This window comes from Myotis daubentonii, chromosome 9, assembly GCF_963259705.1.
Source record: "Myotis daubentonii chromosome 9, mMyoDau2.1, whole genome shotgun sequence".
Taxonomy (NCBI): Eukaryota; Metazoa; Chordata; class Mammalia; order Chiroptera; family Vespertilionidae; genus Myotis; species Myotis daubentonii.
In genome coordinates, this window is record NC_081848.1 from 75,683,673 (window position 1) to 75,708,387 (window position 24,715).

At 54.8% G+C, this 24,715-nt stretch overlaps 1 protein-coding gene across 8 annotated transcripts in view; it reads right to left on the reverse strand.

Annotated features, from left to right (window-relative positions):
• Positions 1 to 593: 593 nt before the first annotated feature.
• Positions 594 to 24,715, reverse strand: part of PRR5L (proline rich 5 like) — a 77,421-nt gene continuing 53,299 nt past the window's right edge. For 7 of the 8 annotated variants that reach the window (XM_059709640.1, XM_059709642.1, XM_059709643.1 and 4 more), the window contains 4 exons: positions 19,792 to 19,849; positions 11,056 to 11,196; positions 8,545 to 8,671; positions 594 to 2,959 (listed from right to left, as the gene is read on the reverse strand). In XM_059709640.1, the coding sequence (XP_059565623.1) occupies positions 2,565 to 2,959; positions 8,545 to 8,671; positions 11,056 to 11,196; positions 19,792 to 19,849 (721 nt within the window). In that variant the 3' untranslated portion in view covers positions 594 to 2,564. Of the gene's footprint in view, positions 2,960 to 8,544; positions 8,672 to 11,055; positions 11,197 to 14,438; positions 14,531 to 19,791; positions 19,850 to 24,715 lie in introns of all 8 variants that reach the window. The other variant, XM_059709646.1, reaches the window with a different exon arrangement.

Sequence of the window (24,715 nt, forward strand, 5' to 3'; positions counted from 1 at the left end):
GGTGTTTTCCAGGCTCCGTAGATAGGCCGTTGCTCCAGGAAATGACTTGCCCATCCAGACAAGGGCGGCAAACAAAACCCCGGGAGGCCAGCTGGGCAAGGCCGCTGCCGAACCCCAAGGGGAGGCAACAGGAAAAGGAACGTGGAGGCAGGAAAAGCGGGGACAGAGCATGAGGACAGGACGCCCAATGCTCTGCTGTGCTGGCAGATCCAGTCCAGGCACCACCCCAGGGAGCAGGGAAGGTGGCGTGGACGAAACGACGTTTATTGGATCCGTTTCGGAAACGGGCAGCATGAAAGGTTTTTGGGTTTGTGAATTCACTGGGAGTCTAGAGTGATCGCTTCCTGTCCTTGAACCTCAGCCACAGGAAGATCAACGATGAAAAGGGATCTTCATGTCATGAAGGGGAGAAAGCGTTAAAACACGCCAGCTACTCCTCCTGTGGGCCCCCTCTGATGGCTGGAATGCCCATGAACATCAATAACGTGTGGACAGGTACAGTCTGAAGTGTTTACTGTGCAAATACCCGGTGTGGACACCAGAGGTGAAACTGGCTAACAGCACTCAGCAAAGTCAAGTTCCCTGGGTCTGGGAGCGCACGTGTTTCGTTGACCGCTATCTGCATCGGGGCCACTTACTATATGGAAAAGGCATTGAAACAAGTATGCAGTGCTAACGTTGTAAATGAAAAAAACAAACCAAAAGCCCACAAACAAACCCAAGCATGATTAATTACTTTGCCTGGATCAATACAGCCCAGTCTCAAGTGTTCCGTGTGCTAACGGACCGAAGCCATCCAGTAAGCACATCCCGTGCTGTTACCTACTGATGCTCCGTCTGCTAACGCACATCCGCCAACGTGTGGGTTTTATGCCGCACACCCACCGAGATTTTGGTTGTTTGTTTGACGTTCTCAGATTTCCCGTCACTCTCGTGGAAGGATGAACATGAAACAACTTGTTAAAACACAAGCTCCAAATTAGCAGCCACCCAGAGCACAGCTCGGGTCATGGTTTGGATCTCCGCCCGGGAGGGGAATGCTGTCCAGGCTCAGAGGCGCTCAGAAGGCCCTTCCCCTGCTGGTGGCGAACCTGCCCTCATCCCCCCGTGGCCTCCTCCCGCCTCATTCGAAGCCAAGCTGGCTCTCCCCTCTGAGATTTTTATTAACAAACTTTCCAAGCCTAACAGGATACCCGGAAGGTGCCAGAAGGGTCCCAGGGAGCCTTCTCTTCCCTTCTGGAGCTGTTCCGAGTGGGGCCAATAGGCAAAGACAAAGAGAACAGAGGTTCCTGGTGGACAGAAACCCAGCCCTGGCAGCAGCCGTAAGGAGACAGCACGCTATGAAAGGCATTTGGAGGCCTCAGGGGTTAGAAATTCCAGGCATTTGAATTCCCTGTATTCACAGGAAATGAACATCTCTCCAAAAGGTCCTATATACTCCCACCTTACTCTCCCCCCGTCCCCACGGTAAAGCACCGAGACATTCCATTGCTACAGCCTCTGCTCAGGAGGCAGCTGTCTCCCTACCTCACTGCGGCTCCTCCTACAAACCACGACACTCACAAACACAGGCCATTCCGGATCCCAGCCCAGCTGCTTCCGGAGTTCTGCAGCCCCTGAGCCCTGCCCACGGCGGATCCCTTTCACCCCCCAAACGCTCCGTCCCCTTTCCCGGAGGGTGCTGAAGACACACTCCAGTGGGAAGGAGCAGTGCGAGACCCTCCGTGCAAATATTCGCAAACAATGGGTTTTGAAACGACGCACATTTTAAAAATTCAAGTCAAATCCAGGAACAAGATTAGTTGGTTGGTATCAGCCGGCCCTTTGGCCCTTCACCCACAACAGGAGAACGGTCAGTTTCTGACGTCAGAGAGGGAGGAAGGCGACGCCCCCAGGGAGGCTGGTTCTGTGAGTTTGGGAGGAAGCCTGGGGGGAAATGCAGAGGCTTCATCCAACCTGGTGGCTTCCGGGATGTGACGCTGTGAAGATGTGATGTAGGGGACCCTCAGCACCAGGGGGCAACTCTGTCCCTGTAATCCTGAAACTAAAAGGAGGAAGGCGCTTTCCCAGGGCCCTGCTGGATAGGGGCTGCGTCTCCGTTCACTCCCCACAAACAGGGAAGGAGAGGTACCTTTCACCCACACACCTCTGCATCACCAGACCCAGTGGGGAACTCCCGCACATCCTTCTGGGCTCTAGGCGTGGCCCAGACAGCCTCCTGCCACAGCAACGCCAAGGGCACCGGGCTGTGTCCTGGGGGGCATTGGGCAGTCCAGGATCTGAGGGGGGAAGCCCAGAGATGAACCCCAGGTCAGGCAGGCCAGGCTGGAAATCAGAAAGTGGGCACCAGGCCGCTGGGTCTGCGTGGCTGCAAACAGGAGGTCACAGGCACAAAAACGGAGAGGTTGACAACAGGGATTTCCCCCCGGGCACTCAGACTAGGCTTGTCCCCAAGAAGACACGAGGCAGCCTTGCCCCCAAGGAAGCGCCCGCTGGTGAGTCACAGGATGGGGCTGTCCTCAGGCTGGCTGCTGGGCAGAGCTGGGAGGTGCCCCGGTGGGCAGTCAGCTGAGGGAGGCACAGTTGGGCTCCGAGTCCTCCGGGCAGCCCCCGGCCACCTCCTCCAGCTCCTCGGGGCCGTCGGTGATGCTGGGCTCGCTGGAGCACTGGCGGTGGGGCGGCGAGAAGCGGGGCGGCAGGAGCAGGCACTGGTCCTCGGCCCTGGGCTCCTCGCCTAGGCCCGAGTGCATCATGGTGGCCATGGCCAGCAGCTGGATGTCCGAGTGGGCGTTGGCCACCGTGTGCCGCCGGACGCTGCCACACTTCTCCAGGTAGGCCTCCCCCTCCTGCTCCGTCAGAGGGGTCAGGGCCATCTCATTCAGGGGCCGGCCGCCGGTGGCCATTGGGGAGGCATAGTTCAGGACCGTGACCTTGGGCCGGACCCGGGAATGGCGCCTGGCTGCAAGAGAGAAAGCAACAGAGGCTGTCATGGAGGAGGAAATAGTGTGTGTGTGTTGGGGGGGCGAGGGGGTGTCAAATACTCCTCATCGATGGGGAAGAATGACTAGGGGGCAATGTGCCAAGGGGCCACCAAGACCGAAGGATCTATGCCAGCCTGTGGCAGAGGTGCTCTCGGAAGGCTGGAGGCACCGTTTCTGTAATGTTCCCACATTTTTTACAATCGCCATGCATTACTTTTATGATCACAAAAGTCAATACCTATAAAACAGAAGCAGCAGGGAGTTCAAAGCAGCAGCAACCCCGTTAAAGAACCAGCCTTTAAAAACGCCCTTGAACACAATTCATGTCTCTCCCACTGCTGCCAAAAGCAAGCACCTGAGATTGGCCATTGGAGGACCCCGTGTTGTGGCCCCAACTCTACAAGCAGCCAGGCAGGAGGTGGGGCTGGGCTGTTCGCTGAGCATTCCCTACGTGCAGGCCCAGGAAGAGGAAAGAGCTAGAACAGAAGCTGGGCCCAGGACACAGGGGATTTGGGGGTACAGGGGACAGATGTGCCAAGGGAACAGATGTGCCGGGCACACCCAGGCAGTATCTCTGGAAGAAATGGGAATTCATTGGATGATACCCAGGGACCCCAACCTGGTAGAATGAGCCAGGAAAGGTGTCTCGGTTGGGTGCCTGGAAGTCGCCCACCTCTCTGACGCTGTTAGTCCAGCAGCCCAAAGCCCTGGGAAGGTTAACGGGCAGCAAACTGAGAGGCCTGCCGGGGCTGCTGCTGAGAGCTGGAGCCAGAGTGAGGTGGGCAGCGTGGAGGAGGGGGTCCCCATGACTCCTGCAATAGACACTTCCTAACATGTGAAATGATGTGCTCACAGAAGGAGAAAGAGAAGCACACATGTGATGTGGGGCCTGCCACAGCGGCTTGAGCCCAGTGCCCGTGTGTGTGTGTGTGTGTGTGTGTGTGTGTGTGTGTATGTGTGGTGGGCAGCTGCCTCAGGGGCAGTCATTAACTGAGCACCTATTACGTGCTAAGTTCTGTATCAAAGAAGAGCGTGCTTCACCGACATGAATGAGCCCATTTTGTAGAAAAGGATCTCGAGGTTGAGATCTACATTCAGGCCCAGGCCGCCAGGAGAGCTCCACTGGGAGGCCCCAACTCAAACACAGGTCAACACGGCACTCCGGGGACTCAGAGACGTCCTGCAGAGGGCTCGGCATGTGGCCTGGGGTCCCGGAGAGGGAGGTGGAGGCACACACATGCCTCACTGGGAATGGTCCCTGGGGCCAGGCCGCCTCTAGCTGGGCCCATAATGCCGGCAGGTGGCAGCTCTGCCTGGGTCCTGCCCTAAGGCAGGGCAGCTTCTTTCTCCGCGGTGCTCAGCTCAGAGAGGTTGATTAACTGACTCCAGGCCACACAGCTGAAGCCAGCCCTGTCGTTTCCAAGGCCCTTCTCCTTCCTCGGCGGGCCCCACCTCTCTCCTCACTGCTGCTCTCTGCCTTCCATGTGATGACTCACCCAAGAGGCCTACTGCTCTTCCTTCTGCTTTCTGGGCAAAATGTTTTGGTTCTCAAGACGGGGTGTGGGCAGAGCCCAGACCACAGGAGCCGCTGGGCTGTGTCAAGTCCCCTGGGAAGACAGTGTTTGCTCGCTAAACTCCCACCAGACTCCAGAGGCAACCCCAAGACAAATGTCAGCTGCCTCCCCAGTGGGGTCAGCCCCCAAAGGCGCCCCCCCACCCCCGCTTGGGAGGCCTTAAAACTGATGGAGGCCCGGAGCTCACAGACGCTCAGCTCCTCGCACGCTCAGCTCCTCGCACTGTCGCTGTTTGCTTTCTCCGACTGTCTTCTTCACACCAGGGAGGGCCAGGCCCTGCCACTCAGAGGAGAAAACCTCCCAAGTAGCAACCGATGAAGCTGTCAGTGCCCCCGGGGCCTGGGGCCCTCTGAGCAGGGTGAGGGGCTGGTCCCCCCCCTCTGTTGGCACCTACCTCCAGGCCGCCTCCTGCCTGTCACACAGGGTGGGGGAGGGGAGGCCTGTTTTCCTTCCTCCTGCCCTAGCCCCCCCCCCGCCCCCCTGCCCCCCCTCCCCGTGAGCTCTGGCATACTTCCCTCTGCACAGAGCCAGTGATGGCAGCTCCTTTCACACCCCAGAGAGAAGAAAGGGGTGAGGCGCTCCCTGGCCCTTTGTTGGGAACTCGGTTCCCAGCCTTTGATCTGCAGGGCTCACCGGCTGGGCCCCACGGGAGGGGCGGCCATAATGCGGGCATTGTGACCCTGCACACCAGGCCACTGTGGGCATCCCCGCCAGGCCCCAGCACCTGAAGCCCTGAATGCCTGCTTGTCAGGAAGCAAACGATGGTATCTGGAGGCAAAGCCCGCCCCCCCCCCCCAAACTGGAGACCCGTGGGGGAGGGGTGGGGGAGGCCAGGGCTTTTGTGTTTGCTCAGAGGGCCCTGGAAGTAGCCCGGGCAGCGGCCTGGAAACTTTGGGAATTCTACAGAAAGGCAGGGTGAGGGCTAGGTCCTGACATATCGGCCTATTTAAGATTTCACTGCCTCAGAAAAATGACGGCTTTGGAGCGGAGACACACACACACAACCCATCATGGCCTCCGACTCATCTTTTCTCTGAAGCGAGCCTTGTACATCCCGGGAATGAGGCTTGTTCCTCAAGCCCATGGGCCTGGCTGGCAGAGAGAGAGAGAGAGAGAGAGAGAGAGAGAGAGAGAGAGAGGGATCCCAAGAATCCCAGATCAAACATGTAAAAAAACCACTTCCCCAGGCCTGGTCACCTCCCCTCTTGTGTGAAGTTTCTTAATGACTCTGAGACCCAGGTAACCACAGTCCCCACCCCCAGCGGGTTGTGCCAGGATGAAAGGAATACATGCCAAGCACCTGGAATGTGCCAGGCATTTGGTAAGTGGCGGTTTTTCAGATGATTATTCAGCTGCCCTTGACCGCTCCCACCCCTAGCCAGGCCCCAGGACCATGGCAAAGCCCTCCTATGGGGACAGGCTCTCTCAAGCCCAACGCCTCCCTGGGTCCTTACTACATGAGGGTCATCGCAACACTGCTCTCCCAGGGGCAGGATAAATGTCATCATCTCCATTTTACAAAGGGGAAGACTGAGGCCGGGAGTCCTCGCAGTCTGGAAAGGAGTGTCCCCAGTAAGGAAGGGCACTGCTGTGGCCAGCTTAGATTGACAGTAGCCAGAGGCTGGAGGGGAAATGTCTGGTCTCAGATGCATCTTGGACTAAGGGAGGAGAGGGAAGAACCACTCCTCAGCTGCCCCGCAGTGAAGTCACGCTGTCTCCTAGGAGTGGCCAGGAGTGAGGAGGTGAGACACACCTATTTCAAATTTCATTGCCTCAGAAAAATGACAGCTTTGAGCAGGGAGGTGGAGCGTGTGGGAAAGCTGGGCAGTGCACCAGCTTGGGGACTTGGGAGCCTGGCTCCATTCGCCAAGTGCCCTCAGTCCTCGTTTCCCTCACCCATGAAATGGGAACGACGGTGCCTCCGCTGTGGCCCAGTGTCCAGCCACCCAGCCTTCCCTTGCCACCAGCCACTTTGCAACTCTGAAGCAATTTCAGTTTCTCACCTCCCACCCCAAAACCCTCCCGAAGATCCTCCCCTTTGCTTTGGGGACAGGCTGCCTTTCCTGTTTACTCAGCTAACTCATATGCATCCTAGAGGTCCCAGCAGATATCGCTTCCCCCAGGGAGCCTTCCCTGATTTCCCTGTCCAGGTAAAGTCCCCTGGTGGTGGGGAACCAACACCCTTGGACTTCCCCACTCGGAGCACTTGCACACAGATGAGTCGTCAGCTATTGATTGTGACTTCCTCACCTGACCGTGCTCGCCAGAAGGCAGGGGTGGGTCAGCTTTGGTCAGGGATAGACCTGCAGCACTTCGCAAGGTGCCTGGACAGGGTCTCAGCACGGCCTTGCTGGAGTAACACCACAAAAGCAATCCAAAGAGGGTCATTTCCTCCCCTCTCGGCGCCCTCTGAGACAACACCCGGGAGACAAGTGTGGTCCTTGGTTCAAGAATGAATCCTCCTGCCTCTGCTTTCTAATTGGACAAAAGCATGTACTGTATTACTTTAGCTGGAAAACTGGAGCTATGCCTCTTAGAGTAAGTCCTGCACTGAACAAGCTTCTGGGTCTACCCTTGTTCCTGGCTCTAGGCCCAGCGATGATGGATGGAGTCCTGCCACGACCCAACCTGCCGGCATCCTGGACCTCGGCCTGGATCCCCCACTCCGCCCCGTGAGGTGAGCCCTTGGGCCACCCGAGCAGGAAGCTGGGCTCCAGGAAGGGAGCGGCCACAGGGCGCCCAGGCACCGCTGGGAGGGCAGGGTTCCTTCAGCTGTCATTTCTACTCCGCCTCCTTCCAGCTCCTGGGTGGAATGAGTAAGTGATGAGCGAGCCAGGGAGGGGGGGACCTGGCAGGCAGCAGGCTGGGGCAGCACCCCGTCTGCGGTGGCTGTGGTTAAGCTCATGTCTCCAGAGAAACACGAAGGGGCGGTGAAGACCGCGGCAGCCCTGCCTCTCTCTGCAGAAGAGGCCCGGGAAGGGGCAGACATCTCTCTCTCTCTCTCTCTCTCTCTCTCTCTCTCTCTCTCTCTCTCTCTCTCTCTCTCTGCAGGGGAGGCCTGGGAAGGGGCAGAACCTTGCTGGAGGCTGCCCCTCTGCTTTGTGCTCTGAGAGCAGCTCCAACTCCAGTCAAGCAAGGAGAGGGGCAAAAGGTCCTCAATCCAGGGAATCCTTTCCCGGCCCTGCACCCCTCTGTGGGTGCTGGCCGCCCTGGCCTCGGGGTACAGATGCCATCCATCTAACACACATGTTTGAGTGCCTACTGTATACCAGGCACCATTCCAGTTACTGGAGATAGAACAACCAACAGAAAGTTCCTACTTTTAGGGAACTTTTGTTTCAGACGGCAACTGAACCGTCTTTCACGATAAAGATAAAAATGCCTTAGTATAGAGCTATTTCCCTATCTAGACAGAGGTCGCACTGAGAGAAGGAACGAATCCGACTCTAGCTTCTCCAGGGGGCCTGTTCCCGAGCCTGACGCTCACTAATGCTAACTTTCCAGGCACCAGAAAACGGCCCCAAAGGGTTGGTCCCCAAATCCGACCTTTCCTTGGTGCACAGGCCCTGGCGGTACCTACAGACACGGAGGCGGGAGCAGCAGCCCCACCGCATCTGACCACACGTGCAAAAGAGTGGCCTCACGTGTCCAGGTGATTTCAGCGGGCGGTTTTCCCACTCAGTGGAGGCGGGTGCAATCAGGCAGCTTCTGGTAGCAGATCCAGGAGACATGAACGTGGCAGGCACGAGGGAAAGATCAAAACCACAGATCAGAGATGCGGACCAGACAAGCACAGAGGGGGCCCCCGGAGGGGGGGGAAATCCCAGAGTGGGGAGCAGGTTACCAAGACACAGGCCACTGGGGAAGCGTGAGGGTGAACGTGCACACATTTGCACAGGCCTGCATCCGAAGCCACAGTCCCGCCACATCTCTGTGGCCGGTAGCATTATCATTAAGGCCCCGGGCAGCTCGAGAGCGGTGGCCCTTACCCAGCGTGTACGTGGGGCCCGAGACGCCGCGGTCCTCGCTGACGCCCAGGAAAGGAGAGACCACTTGCTTCACCAGCTCCTCCAGCTGCAAACACCCCTCGCTGGGGCCCGTGGGCTCATGAACACTCTGGAAACAAACATCCAAGAGGGGCAAAGGTCACTCAGTCGCCAAGGCCAGCGGGCCCTCCGGCCACGTCCAAGGCAGTGGCCCCAGCAGGCAGGCCCCCGTGGCTGGAACGCAGGGAACCGAGGCCTGCAGCCCGAGCCACGTGTCACGGATCCCCGTGATCAGAATGGTGTGTGGAGGGTGCCATGGCGCCTCTCCCCTGGGTCCCACCCATGCAGCTTGGGTGGACGGTCCCCACCCCGGCTCCGACCAAAGGAATCCCACCCCCACTGTCACACTCGGCACACAGGCTCTTTCTAGAAGCACGTGACACCATCAAAGCACAGGGGCCTCCCACCAACCCGAGGAAGGTGACAGTCTCATCATCTCCCTCTACAGACGAGGACATGAAGGCCCAGGGAGCTTAAGCAAGTTGCCCAGGAGAACACGGCCGGTCCATGGCAAAAACCCAAGAATGGGTCCTACCGGTTTGGCTCAGTGGATAGAGGGTGGGCCTGCGGACTAAAGGGTCCCAGGTTCGAGTCCGGTCAAGGGCACATGCCTGGGTTGCAGGCTCGATCCCCAGTAGTGGGCACGTAGGAGGCAGCGATCAATGATTCTCTCTCATCGTTGATGTTTCTAACTCTCTCTCCCTCTCCCTTCCTCTCTGATATCAATAAAACAAAAACAGAAAATACAGGAATGGAACCCAGGCTGTCTGGCTCCGAGCACATCTTCCTGCCACTTGTGAACAGGCTAGAAAAGAAAGGGGGACCGAACATGAAAAAGTCCAGAGCAGCAGAAGAAAGGGAGTCACAGTGGAACGAGATGCGTGTTGAGCCCCAAGATGAAGAGGCGGTTCCAAAAGCTCTGGTGTCCTCAGAGCCCAGGCCAGAGCAAACACCAGCTGAAACAATGGCCACAGCCGCCAGATCCGGAAAGGAGCCAGAAGTGACCAAGGTTTTCTAGAAGACCAGCAGACTCCTAGGGGACCCAGCTGATCCCTGGAAAGGACACCAAGCCTCGCTCTGGGGCCCAGGGGCTGCCGGGGAGCAGAGAGGCAAGGACCATGGGTGCCGTGCTCGGCCCACAGGCCGTCCTGTCAAATTCTCAAAGTGGATTGGATTTTAAAACACCCTCCCACCCAGCAAACCCCAGTGCAAAATGAAAACACGGGGTCCCTTGTTCAAAAATTATGAAGAATTTCAAGATGGTGCCCAGATGGTGTGGCTCCGTGATTGAGCATCTTCCCGTGCACCAGGAGGTCTCTGGTTTCATTCCCGGTGAGGGCATGTGCCTGGGTTGTGAGCTTGATCACCAGCAGGGGGCGTGCAGGAGGCAGCCAATTAACCCTTTGAGTGCCAACCAATATCCTAGGAACTATGCTAAAATTGCCAAGGCATTTTTGCTGATTTTACAGCAGTTGAGGGAAAAAAATTATGAATCGCAAGTAAATGAAGTTACATATTCAAAAACTTAAGGAAACCTTTACTACACTGACATATTCAGCAATATCATCATCACTAATAAAAGCAGACTTAGAACTGGACGCCGTTTCGAAGCTCTGATAGCGCTCCCGGCACTTTTGGCAAAAGACAGGAGGAGCGTGATCGCGCTCCCCGGCACTCAAGGGGTTAATGCTCTCAAATCAATAAAAACATATTTAAAAAACAAGCAAAACAGTCTTCTGGGCTAACCCCAAAGAGCCGAGCCCAGTTCCGAAGGGCCGAGCCTAGCCCTAAGAGCTGAAGCAAGTCCGGAAGGGACAACCCTAGCGCCTAAGAGCTCAGCCTAGTTCCAGAGGGCTGAGCCAAGTCCTGAAGGGCAGAGCCTAGCCCCCAGGGGCCTAGCATAGCCCCAAGGAGTCCCCTGGAGGCCTGAGGAGGTAAAGCTAGTCCCTGACAGGTGACCTAGCCCCAAAGGGCCCAACCTAGCCCGGGAGACTTGAGCCTAGACCTGAAGGGCAGAGCCAAGCCCCTCGGAGGCCTGACACGGTCTCCCTTCTGGCTGCTGTCTTTTCAGGAAGCCCACCTGCCCCAGGAACCTTCCAGGGAGCCCTGGTCCGGCTTGAGCTAGGTCGTGGTGGGTTCTTGCTGTTACTTGTAACCCCTGACTCCCTGAAAGAACAGGGGAGAAGAGGAGGGTGCCCCCAGCCTGAATGACCGGACTGCGTCTCCCTCCCACCGGGACCCCAGCACAGAGCTTAGCACCACGGACCTCAGAGATGCTCAGGGCCTGTCCAGCAAAAGGAAAATGAGCTAAGGGACATGAACGACGAAAGGACACTACCCTAAGCTAAGGCGCTCTGGTCATTCGGTTCCTTCCTTCCCCCGTGTCCACAGCGACAGTCTCTTTCCTTCTTTTCTTCCCTCGGCCTTGGAGTCGCGTCTCCCCCAGGGCCTCACCTGCAGGATGAGCAGCATCTGGACGATGGACGGGGGCAGCTGGGACGGGCCCAGCAGCAGCAGGTCGCCCAGCTTCACCTTCAGCAGGACCAGGTCACGGAAGCCCAGCAGGGAGATCTGGCGGATGGTCAGCTCCTGGCCCTGGGGGAGAGAAGAGGCGGTGTCGGGAGGAGAGAGCTCCCTGGACGTGCCACCAGCCACATGGGTGTTGTCCAAGAGGCGGGACTTGGCCTCCATCCTTCAGAACGAAAGCTTTGCTTAACATAAGGTGCGGCTGGACCCGCCTAAATAACCCACAGGTGATACAAGACGCTTGTCCTGGGGGCCATGCTGTCCCGGTGCCCCTTGAGGGTCAGAAAGGAAGAGAGAGGCAGATGGGAGAAACAAGAGCAAAGATCACCACCTCCTCCCCACATTCAAGACTGCTTCCTCAACTTCATCCGTTAACTATTTGAGCGCCAGCCGCATGCCAGGCGAGGGAGGAAAGCATGGGATCTGTTAAGATTCATATAAATGCAAGTAACTCAGGAAGAAAAAGAACTGGGGGAGTAGAAGGAAGGGACTTGTTCAGCCGCGTGGGGTGGGGACAGAGAAAGAAAATAACAGCTAACAATCCTAAGAACTGACACTAAGCTCTGACCATGGCTAGGCATGATTCTAGATATTCTTGATGTAGATTGAACGCCTGTGACCACCCTTTGAGAGAGGCACTATTATAAAACCCACTTCAAGGTGAAAAATCCTAAAGCCCATACAGCTGGATGGCAAACCTAAACTTCTTTAAAAATGTTTTTTATTGATTTCAGAGAGGAAGGGAGAGGGAGAGAGAGATGGAAACATCAATGATTAGAGAGAATCATCGATTGGCTGCCTCCTGCATGCCCCCCCAATGGGGATGGAGCCTGCAACCTGGGCATGTGCCCTGACCGGGAATCGAACTCTGACCTCCTGATTCATAAGTTGATGCTCAACCACTGAGCCACACCAGCCGGGCTAAACCTAAACTATTTGATTTTGGAGTTCCCGAAGTTTGCCAAAACAGAAAGGGAAAGAAGGGCCCATTTCCCAGGCTCTCCTTTGCACATATATACACAGAACACTCCAAAATTCAGTTGCTCTCAGTAGAGACAAAGGTATCATTCGAGTATACCCTGCCAATAGCACATGGGTTCCCACCCTTCAAGACTACCAAAGGCTCGAGAAAGTTTAGCATTTCTTGTAAGTCCTTAGGAAGGTTTTACAGAAACATGGGCAAGAGTGGTGTGGCCAACCCTGCATCCCTCTACCCTCCAGTCCCAAGACACACACACATAACGCCACCCACGCCTTCCAGGCCCAGTTCCACCACCCCCTGGACTGCCTTCCCTGACCGCCTCCCCAATCTTTTCCAAGGTCCTGTAGCTTCTATGTTTTGCATCATGACCCAGCACTTGGCACTGACCACTTATCTGGTAGGTATCTGCCCTCACTTCATCTCCTAGAACCTTTCAGTTTACAAGAGGGAAAGCCAAAGGCAAAGTCCCACCCCCTTGAGCACAGCAGGCGCTCAGAAACACAGCTGTCCAATGAGGAGTAGGTCTGGCAGACACCTCAACCCACAGGGAGTTGTGAGAAGGATCCGACTGGACTCACAGACACCTCAGAGGGTGTTACTACCAATAATGAGCACCCCTAAGTCAGGGGTTCTCAAAGTGGGGTGTCTGGACCAGCAGCAGCAGCACTTGGGAAATTAGGGGGAAGTGGACAGGAACAAAACCAATTGTTGCCAGATCTTACAATCTTTCAAGAGAAGCGGGGCAATACCAGCCTCAGACCTGCACAGCTGGGCTCCTCTAGGCCCTCCGGCGACTGTGTCAGGACAACACCCACCCAGATCCCACACGCCCCATCCTAACCCCATCTGGGTACCCTCACCTGGGATTTTCACGCCCAAATGGTCCTAAGAGAGACGCAGGACGGCAAACCCACTGCAGATGGGTGTCCAGTTATATGTGAATTATTCTCTAGTCTATGTCTCAGACCTTGCGTTATGTTGATCTGAAATCCAGATTTAACTCAGCATCCTGTATTTTCATTGGCTAGATCTGCCCACCCTACCTCCCAGGACTGCCTTCTTAAGACCCACTGCTGGCCGAGGAGTGACCACAGCAGGGAAGGGAGATGCTTCTGGACATGGGGTGTGGGGGAAGGGGACTGAGCTGTCCACATCAATGCTCTCAGTCCTCTCTCAGGGGAGCAGGACGAGCTGGGAGGGAGGAGAGCTGTGGGCTGCAGGCTGGGGTTTTCCACCACAATTGTCAGGGGCAGGCCCAGAATGGGAGATGGACTCCACAGGCATAACCTCCCAAGTTTTAAACATTTGACAAATAGTTCAGAGAATTCCAGGTTCCTTTAAAACAGCACTCAGAGCAAACAAAGCAGGTGGGTCATTACCTCTGGCACCAGGCAGTTCCCACCATGGCTAACGGCTGGGTGGTGGCTGCGCCCATTAGCCCGAGCAGACAGGACCCTGAACCCGGGGGGCAGGAGTGGGGCAGTGCACATGGCAGCGCAGGGGTGTGACACCTGGGTCCACCCGCCTTAGGGGATGTCCACACTGACCTGGCACTGACCAGCCCTATAGCAGGGTGGCGGGAAATAAGTGGGAGAATGAGCTGAGGTCACAGAAGGAGACACCTCTGCTCTTTCTGCCTAAATTCCTCCCTTTGCAGGAGACGAAATGGAGCTACGTCCCGAGAAGTGAGATGAGTTTGCCCAAACCCCACGAGATCCCGAGTCAGGGTTCTTTCTGCCACGTGGTCTTCAAGGAACATCACTCCTTTCCCACAATCTGGTAGCAACAGGGAAGTTGCTTAAAAATCGGGCTTCTGCCGAAACCGGTTTGGCTCAGTGGATAGAGCATCGGCCTGCGGACCGAAAGGTCCCAGGTTCGATTCCGGTCAAGGGCATGTACCTGGGTTGCGGGCACATCCCCAGTGGGAGATGTGCAGGAGGCAGCTGATCGATGTTTCTCTCTCATCGATGTTTCTAACTCTCTATCTCTCTCCCTTCCTCTCCGTAAAAAATCAATAAAATATATATATATAAAAAAAATCGGGCTTCAGAGAAAGGAGGGAAAAAGGGAAAGAAAAGGAAGAGTAAGAAGCAGGCCACTCCAGGAATATGCGGACATTCTCCAAACCAAGAGGGCGACGCGGGCCTACGCATCGCTACCTCTGCGGGGCCTCCTCTTTGCTGGAGGTGAGATGCTAAGGACGGAACCAAGCGCCCTGCAGAGACCTCCCAGTCCTTAGCCCACTCAGGCTCCCGACCTCCTGTCCCCCCCCGTCACCAGGAGGCTGCAAGTGGCAAAGGCCGAGCCGAGGCTGTCCGGCGAGACTGACCTGAACGGGGTAAAATATGGCCTGCAGGGTGGGGAGGGTCTCAGTGAAGAAGTGGTCCCAGACTTCAGCCAGAACCTCAATGCGATTGTCACCTACACGGGGGCGAGAAGACGGGAGGGGGAAGAAAGAGAAGAACTTGTCATTACTTGCAGGAGAGGCCAGAAGACAGTTCCATCCATCCATTGGAGCACGGGGCGAGGGGGCGCGGGGGACGAAGGCCCCTCACCTACATTTGATCTGTAAGGTGTTACTACAGTAACCACGGGGTTGGATGGGAAGACTCAACTGGAAATACGCAACTATGCCTTCTGGCCCCAACCCAGAAAAGGGAGCTGAATTTTGAAAATCGTATAACAATTGTTATTATCACGAGAATGCTTACATTATCAGTCCCTGTGCTAAATTACTCATCCATGAGACATCTCATAAGTAGATCTATTACCCTATGATACAGGCTCAGAGAGGTCAAGTACCTGGCTCAAAGTCACACAGCAAAAAGGCAGAGTCGGGATTCCAGAACTGTGCTCTTGAGCAACATAAACTGGGCAAACCCTGTCCTCGTTTATATATTGCTTTGGTTGTTGTTCTTTGATCGCTAAGACAATGGCTTGTTATTCTGGATTTGAGCTGTCAGTTGAGGGAGATGGAAAGAGGGCCGAGAAACTGTCACCTCCACCCACTGCTTTTCAGTATTTCGGTCCCTTGTGGGACACAGGACCCGAATCCCGAGGCAGGGCCTACTCTCACCCCTGGGATCAGGGAGCCTGAGCCGTGGTCACGCACCACCCCCGGCTAGATGACACGGGTCACCCAGTGCCACCGGAAGGCTGTGTGAGAAACTTTGCACCTGCAGGAAAGGCGGGGGGTGTGGCTGAGAGGGGCCTGCATGGTGGCTGCTGTTTAATGACCCAGATAACAGAGTTGATTGGGCACTGTCTGTGCTCATCTGAGGCAGAGAAACTGGGTCAACCAAGATTAGACACCGAGAGCTGCGTTTGGCCCAACACCGCCAGTTGCACTGAACTGATACAGAGCTCCATGTAGTACGTTCCATCTATTAGTTTAATGGACAATAAACGCAGTGGCTGGGAGAGAGAACAGAGCAAGGGCATGACCGGTGACTAGCAGGGCCGAAGGCATGCAGATCTGGAAAGGTCAGTGCGAGATGTACGCAGGGGGAATGCAAACCCCTAGCGCCCTCCCCTTTCCCTCGCACAGCGCTAATTACACTCTGTTGGGATCGCTTATGCTTGTTTTACTTCTCTGACTCCACCAGGACGGGAGTGAGTGCCTGGGCTCTTTCTGTCCTGCTCACCATTATATTTCTAGTGCTTAGCATGATAAATCAATTTTTAGACATCTTGGAATGAATGAATAAATGAGTGAATGGATACATGGCAAGTGTTAAGTGTACGGGGTTGTGGGGTTGTTTTTGTTGTTATTGTTTTTATATTCTTTTATTGATTTTCAGAGAGAGAGGAAGGGAGAGGGATGGAGAGATAGAAACATTGGTGAGAGAGAAACATCATCGATCGGCTGCCTCCTGCATGCACCCCTACGGGGGATCAAGCCTGCAACCTGGACAGATGCCCTGAATGGGAATCGAACCCTGACCTCCTGGTTCATAGGTCGATGCTTAACCACGAGCCATGCCAGCCAGGCGGTTGTGGTTTGTTGTTTTTTTTCGCAAACACTAGGGCTGGTGAGTGGAGGGAGGTTACCATTTAACCCAGATATGGGACAGGATAGAACAGGACTTCCTGATTAGCTCCAACACTCTCCTTTGCTTAAAGAAAACCTCCATAATGTGGGCCTCTTGGCCAGGGGAGAGTTGGTTTCCCTCTGTGTCGTCATCGTCTTCTATATTCCCCTCAGCCTCTAGCCCTCACTCTGTGGGCCTTATTTCAGCCCCTCCCACTCACCAGGTCCCTTCGTGCTCAGGGCCTTTGCAGGGGCCAGTCCCTTTGCCCAGACTGTTCTTTCCCTCCGCTCTCTGCCTAACCTACATCTGTTTATCTTTGTAGTTCCAGCTCCAACATATATTTTTATTGATTTCAGAGAGGGAGGGAGGGAGGGGGAGATAGAAACATCAACGATGAGAGAGAAGCACTGATGGGCTGCCTCCTGCACGCCCCTCACTAGGGATGGAGCCCGCAACCCAGGCATGTGCCCTGGGCCACAGGAAAGTGGTCAAATCCTCCTACTATGAATGGCATGATATTCTTAGTACTTAGCCTAGCTGCAGTTTTACATTTGGTGATGATTGGATTAATATCTGTCTCCACTACCAGGCAGGGAGCGCCACAAGGGCCTGTAATCCTAGGATGGTTTTGGGCACCCCTGTGTCCCCAGCACCTAGGAGAGAACCTGGTCGATAGAAGATAATCAATAAATGTTTGGCTCAGTCCATCAGCATCCTCTTTTCAAATGCAGGCTATGCTAGTTCTCTGCAGGAACGAGTCGGCCCGGTACCTAAAACCAAGGTGAACCCCCACACCCAGATGACTGTGTCTCCCAGGAGAAGAGGCTCTTCTAGCTCCTCACTGGCAGCCCTTAGGCCAGTGATGGCGAACCTATGACACGCGTGTCAGAGGTGACATGCAAACTCATTTTTTTTGGTTGATTATTCTCTGTTAAATGGCATTTACATATATAAAATAAATATCAAAAATATAAGTCTTTGTTTTACTATGGTTGCAAATATCAAAAAATGTCTATATGTGACACGGCACCAGAGATAAGTTAGGGTTTTTCAAAATGCTGACACGCGGAGCTCAAAAGGTTCTCCATCACTGCCTTAGGCTAAGCCTTCGGTACACAGACAAGCAGAGGCCCCCCTGTCCTGAAGGAAGGGAGGTGAATCCTGCAGGTCGATGCCGGACCTGCTGGCGCCTGTCTGCTCCCCTTCCCCACCCAGATGGAACCCTCGTGGGCACGTGAGGCCATCCCTCAGCCCCGCAGCCGGAAGGCGCCTGTCCCGGGAGCCTGGGCCTAATTGCTGGCTGCAGACTCCAGAGAGGAACTGAGGCTTTGGAACGTGTTCAGAAAACAACCTCAGACAGACACAGGGTAGCCCCGGGGAAGCAAGAGTTCAAGGAAAGAGGTGGCGTCACCTCCAGAAACAGCCCCCACGTCAAGGACTTAGCTCCCTGCCAAGTCCTCCCTGGATGGAAGGTTCTAGATGACTCTCTTAGAAAACTCTCCTCTAATGCACCTGAGAGTTGAGATCACCAGAGGTCCCGAGGATAGGTACGGGAAACATCTTTCAAGTCAAGGTCACTAAAGCTCAGAAGGGACGGCTGCAAGTCACGTGGCACATCCCTCGACAGAACGCCCCGCGGAGAGGAGCTGCCTCTGCCCTGTCTCGACGTATATTAGCAAAAAGGTCAATGAAGTGCAGTCTGTTCAGCAACAGGGAGGGCCCTCTCAGTCCTTTCCAAACTCTTTCATAGCAGGAGAGTCCTCTTCCCCAAACGAAATCTTGCTTGGAGCCGTCATGCATAACATAGAGCAGAGACGTTCTGGCTGAAGGGATGAAACCCTTAACGGCTCCCCGCAGGCCCCTCCACTGTGCAGAGAGGACCTGGCACCCAGACCCGGGACCAGGGGGCCACAGAGAGACCACCCGGGCCCCGAACTCGCCGGCCCATGTTGGGCCCGTGGCCCAATAGCCCGGATGGCCTGCTCACCCGTCTAGCTCCATTCTGAGGCTCCACTCTGGATGCATCTGTTGAGCATCACTTGGGCGAGAGACACTCCCCTTTCCTTTTTTAAAAAAAATATATTTTTATTGGTTTTAGAGAGGAAGGGAGAGGGAGATAGAAACATTAATGATGAGAGAGAAGCACTGATGGGCTGCCTCCTGCACGCCCCTCACTAGGGATCGAGCCCGCAACCCAGGCATGTGCCCTTGACCAGAATCGAACCGGGGACCTTTCAGTCTGCAGGCCATCAATCCATCCACTGAGCCACACCGGCCAGGGTCCCCTTTCCTTTTTAAGGGCACTCAGATCTCTGGTCTGGCTCAGCATCCTTTTCATAGAGCTGGTATTTGTCCATATTTGCAAGAGCTTGTAAAAATTCCCCAAATGACTTACAGACAAATGTGCCCAGAGACCATGCTTCTGTTTCCTCTCTTCCCTAGCCTGCCACCTTCCACACACGTGTCCTAGCCTGCCACCAAAATGCAAAAGGCCCACTAAGTGCTCATCAGAGCCAGTCGCTGTAAGCAAGGCCTCGGGTCGGTGGGTATTTGTAAGCGTGAGGAGTCTCAGCATAGATGGATGCAAGGGAAACAAGGCCACAGGTTCAGGCAGCTCTCAGACAGAGAGAGGTGAGTGTCTAATCTCTGATCTTCGCAGGCTGGTGAGCACTCACTGTGTGCCAGACAACGCCCTCTGCCCTGCCGGCCTCGCATTTCTCTTCCTGCCTTGCCTGACTGGGAGCCACTTCCCTGAACGCCAGCCTCTTTCCCAGGGAATGGGAGAATAAAGGGGTGACCTAATGCCTGGTAAGTCTGGGTCTAGAAGTAAGTCTGTCCTACAGCCAGAGGATTCAGGCTAGAGCAGGACAAACAAAAGGAGGAGGAACCAGTTTGTGTACCTACTGTGTGCTGGGTATGGTGCTGTGCCGGTGATGCACTTGATCCTCCCTACCATCCCGACCCCCATTTTATCATGTTAAAGACACTAAAAACCAAGGCTCAGAGAAACTAGAAACTTGCCAAACAGTCACCCATGAACGCAGGGGCAGCCGAGATCAGGATCCACACGGGTGGGAGCTGACGTAGTCCCAGGTGGAGCTAGTCCCAGGGGTTGGCGATTCTTGCCTTGGGACCCACCTTCCAATTCCATCCTGTCTTGTCCAATGGGCTCTAAACCTCTTTTACAGCCAGAAAACGTTCATTTGCCTACCAAACGAGACCCCCTGAAGTAGCCGTCTGCTTAGCCTAACGTTTCCCTAGCGGATAGGCCCCTGGTCACTTATGACAAGAAACAGGACAGAGGCCAATAGGAAATAGCCTGGATCAGACGAGAGAGAGCAGCATAACCGGACCAACCGTGTAACTCATCCCATCACAGGGGACCGCTGCACACACCCCGTGAAAAGCCCCCTTACACGAGGTCTGCAAAGCGACCTCCGGGTTCCACTTCCCTTTTCAAAGCACAGTGGCAGCTGCCGTGGTACAAGAGGCTGACTCAGATGGAAATGCTGCCACCTCGCCGGACAGGCAGCGGCCGGGGTGAATCCCTCGCGTGGGGTCGGCCACATTTGGACAGAAGCGCCTCGGCCGCCCAAACCTCAAAGCCCGAGTCCGGGGAACCCCGCTCTGCGAGGGCAGACTCATACTTGCCTTCGCACAGCTTAATCTTCTCCTCCACAAACAGCAGTCCTTTCGCAAGAAGCTGGTTCTGCCAAAAGAGAACAAAGAACACGAGAGCTGAGCTCCTTTGCAGGTGGCAGCCCTCTCCCCCTGCCAGCCTCCTGGGCGCTGGGAGCTCCCGGGCCTCCAAGGTTAAGAAGCCTTTTGTCCTCATGGAAGGCCGAGGCTCCAGGAGAAGACAGCCCATCGCAACAGAGTGAGACAAGCGCCAAACCCAACCTCCACCATGGCCATCCCTCCAACCGCGGAGGCGGCATGCGGCGAGCCTGGCTGGATTCTATGGACGGACACTGATACCCAATGTCCTTCCAGCCTTTCATCTAAACTCAGAAAAGAGAGGCAATGGGAAATTAGGCAGAAAGAATAGGTTTTTAAAAAAGATAAATTTAGGTTTCTCACGCCGGCATGAAAGACTACACACAAAATCATAAGCAGAAGGATGTGTCCGTCATGTGTCTGCAGGGGAAGGTTGTGGGAAGAGAAAGATTTAGTCCCTTTGCAACTGCAACTAACCATAGTTAAACGTTCTGTGTCTGTTAGAGGGCTCAGGCCCCTCATCTCACCAAATTCCAACCCTCTGGATCACCCTGTCAACTGGTGCCATTCCCCTGACTTTACTGGTGTGCACAGTGAGGCCTGCCCACGGGAGACGGCGCTGGTCCACCTGGCTCCAGGAGCTGTGTGCTCTCCACTCTGCTTTGCTGCGCTCCAGCAAGGCTTCCCACCTGGATCCCTGTCCTCCCTCAGAAAGCTGGTCCCCTAAGCTACCGAGCAGCCTCTCTGCTGCCTCTCTACTCGCCTCATTACCAGGTTATGCAAGGCCTACGCTATGCGGTGGGGGGCCCAGGATGACCGGTATCCTATAACAAAACTTCATGCATTTCTTAGTTCTCTCCTTTATAAAGAGCCCTGTTACAGAGATGATGAGGGCAAGGATGGCAGAGAGGAAAGAACTGTGAATCAGGCCAAGGGTTCAAGTCCCAGCTCGGCCACATTCAAGCTCTGTGGTCTTGGACTTAATTTCCCTGAGTCTTGAGTTCCTCCTCTGGAAAATGGCATCATCTCAGCAATATCATAAAGTTCTGATAAGAATAATCATGCCCTAGCCGGTTTGGCTCCGTGGCTAGAGCTTTGGCCTGCGGACTGAAGGGTCCCGGGTTCGATGCCAGTCAAGGGCACATGCCCAGGTTGCAGGCTTGATCCCCGGTGTGGGGCGTGCAGGAGGCAGCTGATCAATGATTCACTCTCATCATTGGTGTTTCTGTCTCTCTCTCCTGAGGCACCAGCCCCACCCCTTCCCCAGCCCGAAGGCTTCAGCACTTTAATGAGACTCTCTTCCTCTCTGAAATCAATAAAAATATTAAAATAATAATAATAATCGCTACACACACACACACACACACGCACGCACGCACGCTATTTTACGTCCTTAGTAATCAGTGGTGGGTAGTGATGACAAGAATTGCTCTCTCAGCCCAGCTATCTTCATACCAGGAGTGGGAAGTAACGGGAGTCTACAATAAATAGGCCTACATCCGAAACATTAAAATGTTCTCTCAAAGGTACTGTCACATTTGTGACTAATGTAACATAAGCCACATTTCATAGGTCCTCGTAAAATTCACAAGATAACGGCCTAATTTTAAAAACCGGTCACTAGTTTCCAGATGGCAGACGAAAGCCTAAAATCAAAGTGCTTTATAAAGAACTCCTTCACAAAACATGGTGGGATGGACAGGTCATGAAGGTGAAACCCTAACCGTGTTCTCCACCTTCCTGCCAAGCAAAGGCAAGCCAGCAGCTTCCGGGTCAGAAAGCAAGACGAGCCCTGAGCACCAACCAGACCTAGACAGTAAAACCGTCCTCAGGTCTGTTGACATTTCCTCCGCGTGATACAAAAATCACATTGTAGCCTAAGGAATAAACTTTAACAAACGGCCTGGGTTCTCCTTCCTTTCTTTCCAGTTCTTTCCCCTTCAAGAGGACATGGTGGGGGGGGGATTTTTTTTTTTTTTTTTAAGGAAAAGAAGGTGCTTGTGTCTTGTAGAGAATGGAAAACATTCTTTTTAAAATCCTCATAACACACAGTATGGAAATCCTGGAACTGGGGTTAAAAGGCGCCTCAAAGACATCTAGTCTTTCTCCTGCTCCCCCTCCCCAGTCCTGTGGTCAGATCCAATGGTCAATGCGGTTTTGATGACAGTTGGGTAGGCTCGCCTTCCAGGGAGCTCAAGCACCTTACAAACGCATTGGAAAAGTCTCAGATTCCTGGGAGTTGGCAGATACTGTTATTTCTCAGTTGAATAAGCTGAGGCTACGTGTGGGGTCTCTCTCCATCTCCTACGGCTGGAGCACAGGCCACTAGAGAAGGCTTTTGGGTCGGCCTCGCCGGCCCCACTGTCCACGCGGTGGAGTCAGCCCCATCATGCATGCTCACCACCTCGACTGCACCCCCATCTTCCCTCTTCATGGACTGGCCTGGTTCCTGCCCACCTGGTCTCAGACTGAGCCAATCATCTTCTCTCCTGGGAACCCGCAGTCACCTGACCCCAATGGGTCCTGCATGCCTAAGGGCCCGCGCTTGGGGCTCAATGCTCTGCTGTTGCCACCTACACTTTTTTTTTTAAATACATTTTATTGATTTTTTACAAAGAGGAAGGGAGAGGGATAGAGAGTTAGAAACATCGATCAGCTGCCTCCTGCACACCCCCTACTGGGGATGTGCCCGCAACCAAGGTACATGCCCTTGACCGGAATCAAACCTGGGACCCTTCAGTCCACAGGCCGACGCTCTATCCACTGAGCCATACCTGTGAGGGCGCCACCTACACTCCTAATATTTTTACCTTTGACGCTGTGCTTTGTAAGTGACGTCTGATGGGACAATGGAGCAGGCACGGGGGTTTGGGGCCTCAGCTCACTCATGGACCTGCCTCCTACCACCTCCACAGAAGGGTTATAGGTTCCTGCTCCCCACCTCCTGGAGCCTGGCCCAGGGGGGTCGCCACAACCTTGCCCCATTACTGTCATCCTAGCCCCTAAACGTGACAGTGTTGTGTGTGTGTGTGTGTGTGTGTGTGTGTGTGTGTGTGGCGGGAGGGGGGGGGGGCTCAGGCACTGGGGCTAAGAGGGGCGGGGAGGTTCCGGTTGGTGTAGCCCTCCCTGACCTGGGCAGGCGATGCCCTGATGCATGTACTGGTGACTCCACAGCGGCCTCTTGACCCCCCCTAATCTATGTACCCAGAGTGCAGCGGTGACAAACTCTTGGGGGTCACCCATCCAGGGCCCAGCGGAAGCTGCCATATTTTCATTTTGCACTGGGCCCTGCAAATGGTGATGCCCAAGGACACGCCAACTGGACGTCTGGGGGGCTTAAGGCCGTGAGACCTGAGGAAAGGAAGAAAGAAGGAAAGAAAACTGGCCTTGACTCGGGCCGCGATCTGCTCCGTGTTCGTCTTTCTAAGCATCTGTGCTCCCCGGGCCTCACCTCCCAGTGCTCCCAGCCCCTGACAAATGCCGGACTCTGGAGGGGCTGGGCGATGTTTGCCGCAGGCAGCAAGGCTGGGGCTGGATGGCAACGGGGCTGCAGAAGAGCCCGCTCTTCTCGGTCCATTCCCTGCCCCGTGGCACCAGCCACCCCCCTTCCCCAGCCAAAGGCTTCAAGCCAAAAAACAGTTGCATTAAGTAGCAGCCACCTAGGAAATGACTGGGGACTTGGAACTGGGCCATTGTTACTTGAACTTAGACATGGAATACATAGCACTTTAATGAAGTGGCAGACAAGCCCGGAATGAAAAACAGCTGACATCTATTTTCTAAGGCATCGAAAAATGGGCTGCCCACACACACAAAAATGAGGTTCAGCTAGGAGGAAGGCAAACAACAAAGATGTCTGGGGAAAGGCACCCCAAACCATCCCACCACCAGGGGCTTGCGGAGACCCAGCTCCTTCTGGGTAATCATACAGGGTGGGCGGGAGGAGGCAGGGAGGGCAGCAGAGAGGAGAGGGTGGGAGGGTGGGTGGCCCTAGTGCGGGGCTGGTCAAGCAGGCACCTCCGCAAACCGGCCAGCAGGACTCAGGACACCAGGGAACCAACAAGGCTAGGGGGCTGGAGAGTGATGCTACTGCCTGTATCTTTCTGGAAGAAAGAACTTTCCACACGGTAGGAGTTCTGTAAATGCAAGAGCTGCTAGCCCTCCCTCACGTCTGATGGTTTAGCGGTGGCGATGGCAGAGCTGTGTACTGGTTCTTACTCCTGTCAGCCCCGGTAGCAGACCCTATTCATGCATATCTCACTTACCTTTGCAACAATCCTGTTCCCTTTTTTGCAGACGAAGAAACTGAGACTCTGGGAAGCAACTAGCACATGTGAGACTAGAATCTGCACCCTAGTTGGTCTGATGCCAATGCCCATGTTTTCCCCCCAATATATTCTTCTGGTTTATACTTTAGCAATGATAATAAAAAAAAACCACTAAGGTACGAAGAGCCACCCTCTGTCGACTGTTCTCTATGTACCACGCACTTTGCATATGGCATCTCACCTACTAGCCTCGTCAACCTTCTGAAGTAAGTACCATGTTTACACCTAGATTACTTCTAAGAAAACGGAGGCCCAGAGAGGTTCAGTGACTTCCCTGCAGTCACACAGCCAATAAGTGCTCTAGCAAGGACTGGAATCCAGACCTACCTGGCAAAAGGGCTGGCGCTGTTAGCCTCACACTCTCCTGCCCTGTCAAATGGAGGAGTTTCTTAGGTTCTTGCCCATGGGGGGAAGTAGAAGAGACCCATTTCAGGTTCCCAGATGCTGGGGGCAGTTGGGTGGGCAATCTCCAGCCAGGTAACTGGGTTCCCCCCACCTGCCCACAGCTTCCATCCAACCCGGTCATTCCT